Source organism: Balaenoptera acutorostrata, chromosome 9, assembly GCF_949987535.1.
Source record: "Balaenoptera acutorostrata chromosome 9, mBalAcu1.1, whole genome shotgun sequence".
Lineage (NCBI taxonomy): Eukaryota > Metazoa > Chordata > Mammalia > Artiodactyla > Balaenopteridae > Balaenoptera > Balaenoptera acutorostrata.
In genome coordinates, this window is record NC_080072.1 from 57,974,985 (window position 1) to 57,989,074 (window position 14,090).

The following is a 14,090-nucleotide window of genomic DNA, read 5'->3' on the forward strand; positions in this document are numbered from 1 at the left end:
CACTTCACAGATTAGGAAATGAAAGCTCTGAAAGGTTAAGAAACTTGCTCAAACCCACAGAGCACAGGGAAGGCTTAGTTTGGATTCCAACCCAGAGCCCACCTCAGAGCCCATGCATTTTACAGTCACACCAGGATTTTTCAAATGGGGCCCAAAGACATGTCGTCCCCAGGGATCTGCAAATCCACTTCAAAATATTTTTCAATATTGAATTTTTATCTCAAGGGTGATCTTAAAATATGTAAATATAGTCTCGATCATGTGAATAATCATCTTACAAGTGAAAGATGCTTCTTGATTACCAGCATTTGCATTTATAATCTTATTGATGTTAAGTATTAAGTTCTTTAAATTTCATAGGCTAGTGACTAATGAGAAAGAAGAACAGAGGTGACTGTATATAAATAATGTGGTCATACCAATTAAAAGCCAAATGGCTTGCTATACAAACCAAAGTTTCATTATAGGTCAAACAAAGAAAAGCATGGCACACAGAACAGAGAGCTTCCATAAAAATAAGGGCCAGAACTTCCCTGGTGGTGCAGTGGTTAAGAATCTACCTGTCAACGCAGGGGACATAGGTTCAATCCCTGGTCTGGGAAGATCTCACATGCCACGGAGCAACTAAGCCCGTGTGCCACAACTACTCAGCCTGAACTCTAGAGCCCACGAGCCACAACTACTGAGCCCGTGTGCCGCAACTACTGAAGCCCGCGTGCCCAGAGCCCGTGCTCTGCAACAAGAGAAGCCACCGCAATGAGAAGCCTGCTCACCGCAATGAAGAGTAGCCCCCGCTTGCCGCAACTAGAGAAAGCCCACAAAGACCCAATGCGGCCAAAAAAAAAAAGAATAAGGGCCATATCTACATTTTAAGCAATAATTTAGTTTCAGCAAAATATCCAGTGTTGTTAATGTGAATTATATTGGTTCTGAAGTTAATTTGAAAATTTGTTTTGGTTTTATAATTGTAGAAGGGCTATAAGTATACATTTATACCTCATAGTTCTTGTTTATAGACATTTGGGAAACATAATAATAAAGATAATTTAATTCAACATCAAGAACATGTAAAAATGTTTGTTTAAAGTGTCCTTATATTACACATACTTGAGAAGCTCTGTGTTATGTCCCATTATGCTTAAGCAACCATTAAAAGCCATGTCTTAGAAGACTGTGACACAGGGAAATATTTTCAATACTATATAACTTAAAGCATACAAAAGGTGGTACAGTCTCACTCTGATTTTATAAAATATACAAAGCACACGTAGACACAGAAGAGACTAGGAAATACACTAAAATGTTAACAATGTATATGCTGTAGTAGGAGTATTACAGGTGTTTTTTATTAATGTTGCTATTTGCTTTTTGATAATATTCTATATTTATAATAACTTTATTATAAGAGTGAAATTTAAATATTACCCAAAAATTCAATTTTATAGCCTATCCCATCAAAGTTTCCAAAACCTGCTGCTAAAAGAAAAAAAAAAATCACACTTTCAATCCAATTCTAGCTCAAGCTCTTTCTTCTCCAAAGAAATGTAACCAATCCTAAAGAAATATTTGTTCAGACTTAAAAGCATATAAAGTCCTAGTCAACCAATAACTAGGTTTTAGGAACCAGGGCTACAAGGATGAACAAAGGACATGGTGCACTCCAGAAGCTACCATTCTGGGGGAAGCACAGCATAAATCAACAGTTAGTCAATGGTACTAAGGCATAATGACAGGAGCGTGGAGAAGGGGTTTCATAACTCATTTTGATGGGGAAGATAGGGCAGGAAAGGCTGCCACAAGGTGACACGTGAACTAAGTGCTAAGAATGCAGGAGAAAATGGGTGCAGAAAGGTAAAATGGCAGATTCCCCAGCAAGTAAAATCTAAACATAGGTCTTGTGACACTGGAATCACTGACCACCCTAGACCAATCTCTCCTAGGCTCCTACAGCACTGGTCTTTGCCATTTATATTGTCTGCCATTATAATTCAAGCTGCTTCCCCAACAAGATTGTAAACTCAGAGGGGAATACCATGTACACTGTAGACTCACTATTCATCAATGATAGTATCTTTAGACTTCTAACGGGAATTAAACTCAACATACTGTAGCCTCTGTTGGTATGCAAAAAATTATACGTCTATCTAGACTACACCCATTTTTGCCTCTAGAAAATTATATCAGAAGATCAAAACAACAGATTCATTCCTATAGTCCTCACAAGAATGTTAACCTCTCTACTTATAAACCTTAGCCCTTTCCCTTGCTCTTGGAAGCCAGCAAACCTCCAACTGGTATGTTTTTCCAAGGCAGGCTAAGGAAAGATATGATTGCCTATCCAAGAAAATCTTCAAAGTGTACTGCAGTGATAGTTAATGATACCTAAATGCTGTGGCTTGTCTGCTGGGGTGAAACTCTCAGAAGATGTTCCACCTTTAAAACAGAAATGTGAATAATTAGAAGTAACATAAATGTCTAACGAGGGGAAATGTGAACAGAAGGTATGGTATATTCACAGACTTTTTTTTTTTCTTTCTTGTCTTCTTTTTGCATTTTTGTTTTTTTTTCTTTGTTTTCACACACACGTTTATAAGACTTATGTACATGTCTAGAATTTGCTTTAAGATATTTCAGCAAAGAAACAGTAAAAGGGATAGATGAAGCCACTGTGATGAAATCTTGATAATATTTGAAACTGAGTGTGTGTGACCAACCCAAAAGCAATGAGCACCCCTTAAAGCCTATATGGTTTCTAGATACCATTTTTAATAAAAGAAAAGAACTCTTCGAGGAAATGGCTAATTCCAAGTATGGATCAGAAACGTACAAGATAGGCCTGGAACATCTTGTCGTATCAGATAACAAACTGTCGTATCAGATAACAAACCTACTAGTAAGGTTATGTCAAAAGGACTCAGAAGCCAACTTGAATAGCCTCCCACTGGCTCAAGAGTACAATCTGAGCATCAATAAGGACAACAACCAGAACAGGTTCGAACACATCAAATGTGTATAAATGTGTGAGCTCATAATGCTACCCCCAAATACCTTAATAGATCACTTTGAAAGCTACTAAGGAATCCACTCACTATTTTGACAACTGGTAGATAAATAAAAAGAAGCAAGCATAGGGCTTCCCTGGTGGCGCAGTGGTTGAGAATCCGCCTGCCAATGCAGGGGACATGGGTTCGAGCCCTGGTCCGGGAAGATCCCACATGCCGCGGAGCAACTAGGCCCGTGAGCCACAACTACTGAGCCTGCACGTCTGGAGCCTGTGCTCCGCAACAAGAGAGGCCGCGATGGTGAGAGGCCCGCGCACCGCGATGAAGAGTGGCCCCCGCTTGCCGCAACTGGAGAAAGCCCTCGCACAGAAACGAAGACCCAACACAGCCAAAAATAAATTAATTAATTAATTAATTTAAAAAAAAAAAGAAGCAAGCATAAAGCTGGGGGAGGGGTAGCTGTACATTCCATTATCATTCAAGGCTGCGGCAATTCCATCCTGTGTTTTCTCTTGGACTAAAGTATTAGCAGGGCCAAGTACTAACAAATGAGGCATTTCTTCTTTTTAATATGTGGAAAAATACATATAACAAAATCTACCATCTTAACCATTTTAAAGTGTATCGTTCAGTGGCATTAAATATTCACATTGTTGTGCTACCATCACCAACATCCATCTCAAGAACCTTTCATCTCGCAAAACCGAAACTCTGTACCCATTAAACAACAGCTCCCTATTCTTCCCTCCTCCCAGTTCCTGGCAAGTCTCTATGAATTTGATTCCTCTAGGTACTTCACTGAAGTGGAATCACACAATATTTTTCTTTCTGCGATTGGCTTACTTTACTTAGCATAATGTCACGGAGGTTCATCCATTTTGTAGTAAGTCCATGTATAGAAATTTCCTTCTTTTTTAAGGATGAACAATATTCCATTGCATGTACATCCATAATTTATTTATCCATTCATCTGCTGATAGACATAAGGGTTGCTTCCAAATGGGAAATTCTGACCCAATGCTAGTGACAAGACACTCAGGAGACTGGCCCTGGAACAGAGCAGTCTCTTTGATGTTGTGAACACAATCGAAGAATCAATGCAGTGATTAGGACCACAGAACAGAAAGTTGCTAAAAGGAATTTCCATATGGCTATCTGTCCCAGGAATTGGGACCAGAAAGAGCATTTGTTTACTCAAATATGTTGGTATAAAGCCCTGGCTGCTTAGGATGGTCTAGAAACAAATCTTCAATTCACTCTAGTTTCTGAAGACCTCCTTCTCCCCTGTTCATTTTTCTCCCCAGCTTTATTGAGAAATAATTGACATATAACATTGTGTAAGTTTAAGGTGTACAACATGTCGATTTGCTACATTCATATACATTCATATGATTATCACTGTAGCTTTAGCTAATACTCCCATTCACATCACATAATTCTCTTTTGTGGTGAGAACATTTAAGATCTACTCTTTTAGCAATTTTCAAGTGTACAATACAGTAACTAAAATTACAATGCTGCGCATTAGATCTCTAGAAGTTATTCATCTTCTAATTGGAAGTTTGTACCCTTTGATTAACATCTCTTCAATTTTCCCATCCCCTAGCCTCTGGTAGCCACTCTTCTACTATTTCTTTAAGTTTGGCTTTTTTAGATTCCCCACGTAAGTGATATCATGCAATATTTGTCTTTCTCTGATTTATTTCACTCAGCATAATGCCCTCAGGGTCCATTCAGGTTGCTGCAAATGGCAGAATTTCCTTCTCTCTCATGGCTGCATATTATTGCATTGTGTGTGTATGTATGTATGTATGTATATGTGTGTGTATATATATGTATTTTTATTTTCACATCTTCTTTATCCATTCATCCATTCATAGACACTTGGGTTGTTTCCTTATCTTGGCTAGTGTGAATAATGCTGCAACGAACGCTGTGGTGTAGATATTTCTTCAATACCCTATTTTCACTTCCTTTGGATATATACCCAGAAGTGGAATTGTTGGATCATGTGACAGTTCTATTTTTAGTTTTTTGAGGACCCTCCACACTGTTTTCCATAGTGGCTGCAACAATCTGCATTCCCACCAACAGTGCAACAAGGGTTCCCTTTTCTCTACATCCTTGCCAACACTTGTTATCTCTTGTCTTTCTGAGGACAGCCATTCTAACAGGTGTGAAGTGATAACTCATTATGGTTTTGATTTGCATTTCCCTAATGACTGCTGATGCTGAGCACCTTTTCATGCACTGTTGACCATTTTAACTTGTCCGCTCTTCTTACCAGCCTGCATGTTCTCTCTTGCCTACCTCTCCAGTCTCATAGCCCACTACTTCCATCATCCTGCTGACGGTCCAACAACACCAAACTGTTTTTAGTGTCCTGCACACACTCTTCAGGCCCTTGCCACCTGGCCTCCACTGTCAGTGGTCTCTCTGGCTGGAAAGCTTTCTTCTCTTGGCTTACTTCTAGTTAGGGCCATCTCTCAAGGAATCCTTTCTTCTTCTTCTTTGTAGTCCCAGAATTTGAGTGCTTGGCACATAATGGCTGCTTGATAAATTACTGAACTAAATTATATTTGTTACATTCACATTCTCTGTCGAGAAGACAAGTTTAAAGAAAAATTCAAGGATAATAGGATTTCAGGTAATTTTTATTTATACTTTAATATTGTTCAAATTTTCTGATGTGCTGACTTTTCAAATTTACCTTTCAGAAAAATTTAAGAATAATCTGATCAAGAATAAAGCAGAGGAATCAGTCTACCAGATTTGAAGACTCATCAAAAAGCTAGAGTTATCAAGAGTATGTGGTATTGCAGGGGGACAGACACATGGGACGATGCATCAGTACAGAGAACCCAGAAGTAGGCCCACACAAATTGCCCAACTGCTTTATGACAAAGGTGCACAAGCAATTCAATGAAGGCAGCACAGCCTGCTCAACAAACGGTGTTGGAGCAATCAGGCATCCATTCAAGTACTACTACTACTACTAATGAATAAAGTAAAACCTCAATCTAAGTTTCACATCTTATACAAAAATCAACTTAAAACAGATCATGGACTTAAATGAAAAATATGAAACCATAAAATATTTGGGAGGAAAAACACGGAGAAAATCTCTGCAACTGGGCTAGGCAAAGAGTTCCTACATTTGACCAAAATAATACAACCCATAAAATGTAAAATTGGTAAAATGAACTTTATCCAAATCAAAACCTTTTGCTCTGGAAAGACCTTGTTAAGTGGATGAAAAGACAAGCTTCAGACTGGGAGAAAATATTTGCAAACTACGTATTTGATGAGGACTGGTATCTTGAGCATATAGAGAACCCTCAAAACTCAACAGTAAAAAAAAATCAAACAATCCAAATAGAAAATGGACTAAAGACTTGAAGAGAGACATTTGACCAAAGAGAATATACAGATGGCAAATAATCATATGAAAAGATATTCAACATCATTGGTCATAGGGAAATGTAAATTAAAACCAATGGGTAAACAGTTAAACAAATGAACTGTAGTACATCCATACTGTGGAACATTGCTCAGCAATAATAAAGAATGAACAAGTGATACATACAGGAACTTGGATGAATCTCCAGAGAAATATGCTGGATGAAAAAAGCCAATCCCAAAAAGTTATGTATTGTATGAATCGATTTACATAACACTCTTGAAATAATAATATATTAAAATGGAGAAGAGATTAGTGATTATCACGGGTTAAGGATGTGGTGGGTGTGGGATGGTAGAGGATGTGACCATAAAAGGGCAACATAAGGGATCATGTGCTGATGGAAATGTCCTATATCTTGACTGTATAACTGTCAATATATTGATTATCTCATTGTACTATAATTTTGCAAGAAGTTACCATTAGGAGAAACTGGGTAAAGGGTACATGGGTTATCTCTTCACTATTTTTACAACTACATAGCTTCTACAATTACCCGAAAATAAAGTTAAATTTTAAAAAAAGCTCAGGCTTTGGGACAAAGCTAGGTGATGTTGGGCAAGTTGCTTCCTTTTTCTTAGGGCTGAAATGATTAAATTAAGAGATGAATGGTCTAAGCATAGTGCTTGGCACAGGTAAATGCTCAACAGACGGCTATTAAAATGATCATCAGTTAGAAATAGCACTTCTACTCTGAGAAGTCAGAAAAAGATAAGGAACCATGTGGATACAGGTAAATTTGGAAATTTGGTCACAGTATGTGCTGACAGCTACTCCCTAATAGCTTCAATCTTCTTTGTGAAGAAGAAGGCAATGTCATCCGCTAAGACTGAAGGGATGGATTAACCTTTACTCCCAGAATCTAATCCACTGCCTGGGACACATATATTTAATAAATGAGCTTATTCAACAAATAAAGTTTTCTTAATTCCATTGTTCTTTAGAATCAACACACAACTTTCTCCAAATTAGCCACTAGGGGGCAGTGCTGCCGCCAATCTTTTCCCCTAAATTTTTTAACTCTGAAAATAATAGAAAATTACAGGGCAGTGTGTGTCACAAAGTATTTTTTCCTCAAGAAGATCTGGTTTCAGCTTTATATACATGTATACATGTGTGTGTTCACACCTGTGCACATGCACGCATGCACACATATATACATGCACACTGCAGCATGATGGGAGGGCTGTTCCTTCTGCCAGCCTCCCACTGCAATCATACAGTGATGCCCCAGAGGCAACACTCACCATTTTCCAGAGGTCATTTTTTTTGTAATTCCTCCAGGGCACACAGCAAATACTGAATAGACCTTTTACACTTATAATTAATAAATTAGAAAAGACATCGATGAAGAAATCCCCAAAGCTAATCCTGGTAACATTTGCCATAGCTTCTTTAAGTTATTATTATTATTTTTTACTCCTACACCTACCTCCTCCCCAAATTATTGATAAAAAATAAGTAGGTTTTTAAAAAATTTTTTTTAAATAGTTGTAATAGATTTCATAAACTTCTTTTCCCGTTGTTTCAGATTCTTGATACATTCTTATAATGAAGATTTATCAATCTGTCATACCACATGGCTATTATATATACCAGAATAAGCAGCAGTTTGGGGGTGTGTATTTAGCAATGGGGCTAGGAAATTTCCTAGTTTGGTTCTAGTGAACTTGGGCCTCTAACGAACAGAGGGAGCTGACAGAGGTTCTAACTTAAAACAGAAATTCTCAAAACCCTCAAAGAAAAGAAGATGTATGGGAAGACTGTTCCCCAAGAGTTTAGGGTTACACAAACCAGCTCAGTTTCAACTAAGGGAAGTGAACTTCCACAGTAGGGGAGACTTCCATTCATACCAATGGAACACATCACACCCTAGTCTAAGGAAAGCTGTTACTAGTTTGGTCTTACGGGCTGGAGCTGTGAGGGAGATGGGAAAAGGCTGAGGTCATCTTATGACTATAGGCTGTCAAGTACTTCAAATGAGAGAAAAAGGTGGTTGACCCCAAAGCCTCTGAACCCGTTTATTTTGAGCTAAAGTTGCCTGGGAACAAAAATACCCAAGAAGTGGATCATAAAGAGAGTCTGGGTGATAGAGTTGAAGTAGTCATCTGTCAATGTAGATACAGTGTCAACGAGTTTGCAAACTGTTTCAAAACAAAGTTTCAAGGTTGTTTAGGGTAGTGTTTTAACTTGACAATTAAGAGTCACATTTTTACTGGATACTTTATTCCAGTAGGTGGTATGGAATGGTATTACACTTTTATTGATAGTCTTCAGAAGCTCTTTGGGGCCAGAGATTTTTGTTTTTGCTTTATAGTTGTAAAAACATTAATAGCATTACTAACATTAATAGTTTTATATTAACCTAATATAAAGATTCACCTTTCCTAATGAACTGATATGGCCCTCAAGAGGAGAAAAGCTTCTTTCTTAACAATTATAGTTCTTTGGCTACATGGACGTCTCTGAAAATGAGCTTTAAAACTGAGATGAACACTTCATTGTATCATCCCTACTATATTTAAAATCTATGTCCACTTTAAAAAGTCATGTGCTAAATCCTGAGGTTCCCCCCACCCCCCAGCAAATGATCTAAATAAGAGCCTGACTTCATTTACATACACACTCACTTGCACTCCCAACCACACTTCCTTTGAAAAACAGAATGTCACTTCCTCAATCCAGAGGCCAGAAGTCCCTTGGTTCTGATCTGGGGAGCCAAGACAGGAAACTGGTAAGTTTTTGCCTCTCCCCCCATGGACAGCCACTGGTGCAGCTGACAGAGGGCAGGGTCTATTCCGAGCTCCCTTGATGCACTGCAGCTGGAAGGCAACAGCTCACTTCCATGCTGTGGGAATGATCCCAGGGAGTCCAGCACCGAGAGTCAGTTTAACAAGGGCATTTCATAGGAAGGGAAGAGGAGAGGATGGGAGACCGGGACATCTTTTAGGGATCTTAATTCCATTTCCAAACTCAGTCGAATAGCCCAGGACTGATTTCAGCCAATTCTCAGTAACTGGCACCATCTTGTACTTTGACCCCACCAAGCAAGGCATCTTCTGGTGGAGGGGCGGGGGGGGAAGCCAGACCTCTTCACCGCTCACACCAGGCTGTACGACCTTCCCCAGGATGTTGCCAGCTTCTCACTTAGAAAGGAGAGGCTGTCCCAGCAATTTCAGTAAACACTGTCGGTTAGCACCACCTGGCAACTGAGAACCTTGAACTCTCCCGACCCCAGACCCCAAGGACTGCACAACACAAAACGCGGGCCAGTTGTAGCAGACCAAACTGCAGTGTCACCATCGGGGGGGTTGGGTGGGGGGATGCATGTGAGAGGCACACGGAATAAAGGGAAAGAAGGGGGACAAACAAATGAGTCACTTAATACAAGGACTGCACATGCTGCTGACGCTGCCCATGATGCAGAGGCTGTGGACTGGAAGGAAGCAGGCGGCCACCGGGAGGGGCGGTCAGAGAAAGGGAAGGGGGAAAGGGTGTGAGGAGCCTCGCCCTTTGTGGGGGGCGGGCTGCGCGGCCCCACAGCCTACGCCCCCCTTTACCCCCAGCCCCGCAGGCTGGAGCCGCTCGGCGTTAGTATGGTCCCCCAGCCCCGGGAATCAACTCTTTCGGTCTCCAAAAACAATCTAATACAAACTTCAATACTGGATTTAGTTTTACAGGGGGCCTGGCTAGAGAGGCGCCGCCGCCGCGCCCGACCCGCGGAGAACAAGCCGCAACCTCAACCTGGTCGCCGGCCCGCCCCGCCCCTCGCAGCGCACCTGTGACAGGTGTGCAGGAGCCTCACACAGCCCCGAGCCGCGGGACCCGCCGGCAGCTCCTCGCACCCCCCCCTTCCCCGGGGCTCGCCCTCCCCGTCGGCGCCGTCCCTCCCGGAGCCCCCAGCCCCTCGGCAGGCCGCGGAGCGCCCCCCGCTCGCGCCCTCGGCGGCCGCACCCGCTCCCGCCCGCACTCACATAGCGCCTCAACTTCTTCTCGGGGGGCGATTTCCTCAGCCAGCCGGTGCACACTACGTCGCCGCCGCCGCTCATGCTGTCGGCCGCCTGGAGCCCGCCGCGGGGTCGCCGGACAAGGGCGCGGGCGCGGGCCGAGGGGTCAGCCGGCCGGCGGTGCGCAGCTCGCGGGGGAGGGGAGGGGCCGGGGCGGCCGGCGGCCGCGGGGCGAGGACTAGGCGGCGCGGCCCGGCTGCCTCGCGCGCGCCCGCTCTCCCCGCGCGCACCCGCGCGCTCTCCCAGTCCGGCCGCGGTGGGGGCGCCCCGGCAGGAAGGGCGGCGCGCGCTCGCCACGCCCACAGCCCGCCGCGCCCCCGGGCGGGCCGCCTTCAAAGACGCAAACAGCGCCTCGCGCCTTTGGACCCCAGAGGACCGAGGTTCGCAAGGACGCCTGCGGCCGGCCGCGCCCCCAGGGTCTGGCTTTTTCCCGAAGCCTCAAGCAGTTAGCGGGGCAGACGGCCGCGCCCCTGGTGGGGGTGGGGTGAGGGGAAGGGACTGCGCGGCCTCGAGCGTGAATCGATTTTTCACAGGGGTCGTCAGGAAGGGACCCGAGAGCTGATCCCGTTTCCTATCCATTCCCTGAGTTTCAGGTTTCTGTGGGTCAGGTTCTGGCTGAAATTAGTGATCCGCTTCCCAGCAAGAGTTGCAACTCTTTCGCTCCCTTGGTGGGAGACGGAAAGAAGAAAACAGGCTACTACGTGCTGGGCACTTTTACATTCCTTGCTTACATGATTGTCGTCACAAATCTCCAAATTGGGTGGGCAGAATTATTCCCATTTTACAGATAGCCTAAGGTCCCAAAGCCTTTGCAATGCAGTCAACTTTCTAATTCTGGGCGGTGGATCGGGGTTGGGGGTGGTCCTGCTCATCTACTATTTAAAGTGGGAGAATTGCTTTAATGGCTGCATTAAAGCAATTTAAGGTCCTCTTATTACCAGAAAATAAAGTCCAGCTGGCTCCCACACTGCCTCTGGGAAAAACAATTCAGTAGAAGAAAATTCTTAACGATTTGCAGAATCAAGCAAGCAAAAATGAGTCAATGTACTATTTCATAGTTAATTGGCAGGCAAGGTGGTGTAGAACAAGAAATTGGGGTCAAAATTCCTCAGAGCTCCAACTTACTGACACGGGTTATGAGAACTCTCTCGGGCTCACATGATACAGATGCCTCTCTTACTGTGTTGTGGTGAGACTTAACTGAGATAAAGCATGCGGAAGCACACACCTGACAAATCGAGCAGTGCGGTCGGCATGGTAGATAGAGGGGGAAAAAACGCCAGAAACCTTTGGTAAGGGCTCTTTTCAACTCACAAAGTACTTTTACAAGCAGCATTAAAAGGGAGGTCCTCCCCCCAGCTTCTTTGAAAAGTGGATAGTAACCCATTATATCAATAGGGAACCGCTGCGGGCAGATGAGTAGAATCAGCAGCACCTCACATTCCGCGTACAACTTTAAGGCTGTTTTGTTCATTTCCCTATCTCTGTGCAGCAAAGCTAGTTGTTTCAAACAGTTGGACATCCTTCTCATTTTACAGATCTTCACTGGGTTGGGGAAAGCTCAACCACTTCAATCAGTCCGTAAAAGCTAATTCTTTACTATATGCATAGATCTTCTAAGCCCCCGGGAGGGTTTAGAGATCAGCAACCCTGGACCCAATATTTCACTGACTTTCTTCACTATCCGATGTGCTACTGGATTGCATGTAAAACCAGAACAGTCAGGCTATAGCTGGAACCAGAGCCTCTTAGCCTTCCAACTGAGGGATCCTTAAGCCTCATATAAGGGCCACCACCAGAATTATGGCCATTTTAATCTCTGGCTTTAAGTACCTTAAAACCCGTGAGACAAATATCAAAATATTCAAAGCCTGCCAAATCAATCAGGAGGCGGTGACTCCGGACCAAAATAAAGCAATCATCTGACTTCATTCACTTCTGAGTCATGGTGCCAAGTCTCAGGGATTGCAGTCTGAGAAATCTGCACGGCTTATTTGCAGCTGAGGTTTGTGATACAAGTCAGGCATACACGGGCCCTATCTTTCCCTAGAAGAGTAGTCTTCTATTACGTTATCTTTTAATAGTTATATGATTCAAGACAGACTGGGAGACCGTTCAGCAATGGTTAGTTGGGTGTTGGGCTGCACTCGGCCAGAAACTTTTTCTTTTTTTTAATGAATAGAGTTTATTTATTTATTTATTTATTTATTTTTCGCTGCGTTGGGTCCTCGTTGCTGCACGCGGGCTTTCTGTAGTTGAGGCGAGCGGGGGCTACTCTTCGTTGCGGTGCGCAGGCTTCTAATTGCGGTGGCTTTTCTTATTGTGGAGCACGGGCTCTAGAGAGCAGGCTCAGTAGTTGTGGCTCACGAGCTTAGTTGCTCCGCGGCATGTGGGATCTTCCCAGACCAGGGCTCGAACCCATTTCCCCCGAAGTAGCAGGTGGACTCCCAACCACTGCGCCACCAGGGAACTCCTCGGCCAGAAACTCTTGAGGGTCTTATTTTGTTTAGCAAAAGACGCCCCCCGCCAATATTGTTATTTACAATTTCATGTGGAAACATGTTTGATGTTTTGAAGCCAATGACAGGCGGGGCCTTGAAATACAACAGAGTATCAACTTCAGACATCTTCTCTGAACACAGCCTTCCTTCCCCAAAGTTTAGAGGAAGGGGCTCTTCTTGCTGGACTACCCCCATCCCAAAACCTTTTTTATTACTCAGTTGCCAGCACCCAGCTCAGGCTGCTCTTCGGCGGAGGGACTGCTGCTGAGGTCCCGGGCTGCACCCCCGTGTGGCTCAGTCTTGAGCCTGAGGTACGTGCCAGGCCTGGAAACAGCCTTCGGATAGAACGTTCCTGTCTGGGCTTCTGAGCCCTTATTAAGTCCTCTCCACTCCCTGCTGTTTTTTTGTTTTGTTTTTTAATGCTCCTTGGTTTTCACTGGAGAGAAATGGAAAACAAATTATTTGAATGGTTTATTTACATGAAGATCGGCGCCATCTATCGGAACCAGTTGGGACGACAGCCCCCGCCTCCCCTGGACATGCATCACTAGTCTATAATTTAGGCAATTTTGATTAAAGACCACCGGTATTTCCTGGGGGAATTAATGACCGGCTGCAAGGAGCGCTTTGGGCCATTAATTCTATATTCTCATTAAATCCCCAGGAAATGACCCATCTTACGAGGAGGGTTTCTCTGGAGGAGCGTTGCAGAGATTAGAGAAATGCACACCTGGGAGGAAAGCATGGGCACCACGCTTTGCTCCTGCCCCTCCCCCCCACAAAGCCTGAGTTCTAAAGGGTGCACTGTGGCTTTGAGTGTCGTCAGCGACAGCCTGCATCCGTGCCTGTCTGGGAGTTGAGGGTTTGTGGCCAGTGGCAGGTGCATGGCTGGTGGCACGCTCCCAGAAGCGAGTTGGAAGGGCTGGAAGGAGAGCTGTCCTCAATTGCACACCAGGCCGGCTGATTAATACCGCCCACGCTAAGCCTGACGTCAGGGATCGGACTGGGGATGGGGATGAATGTTTGTGTCCTAGCCCTTCTGCCTTTTCTCCCTTTCAATTTAGTTGACAGGTTGATTTCAGAGCTGAGTGCTGCTTGCCAAGGTCAGTACGACCAGCTG

The 14,090-nt window shown here is 43.8% G+C and overlaps 1 protein-coding gene across 1 annotated transcript in view; it reads right to left on the reverse strand.

Annotated features, from left to right (window-relative positions):
- The window catches only part of GAB2 (GRB2 associated binding protein 2), a 174,787-nt gene extending 164,078 nt beyond the window's left edge, over positions 1-10,709 (reverse strand). Inside the window, exon 1 of the mRNA XM_057552088.1 lies at positions 10,437-10,709. Coding sequence (XP_057408071.1) covers positions 10,437-10,511 — 75 coding nt within the window. The 5' untranslated portion in view covers positions 10,512-10,709. The remainder of the gene's footprint in view (positions 1-10,436) is intronic.
- Positions 10,710-14,090: the final 3,381 nt, after the last annotated feature.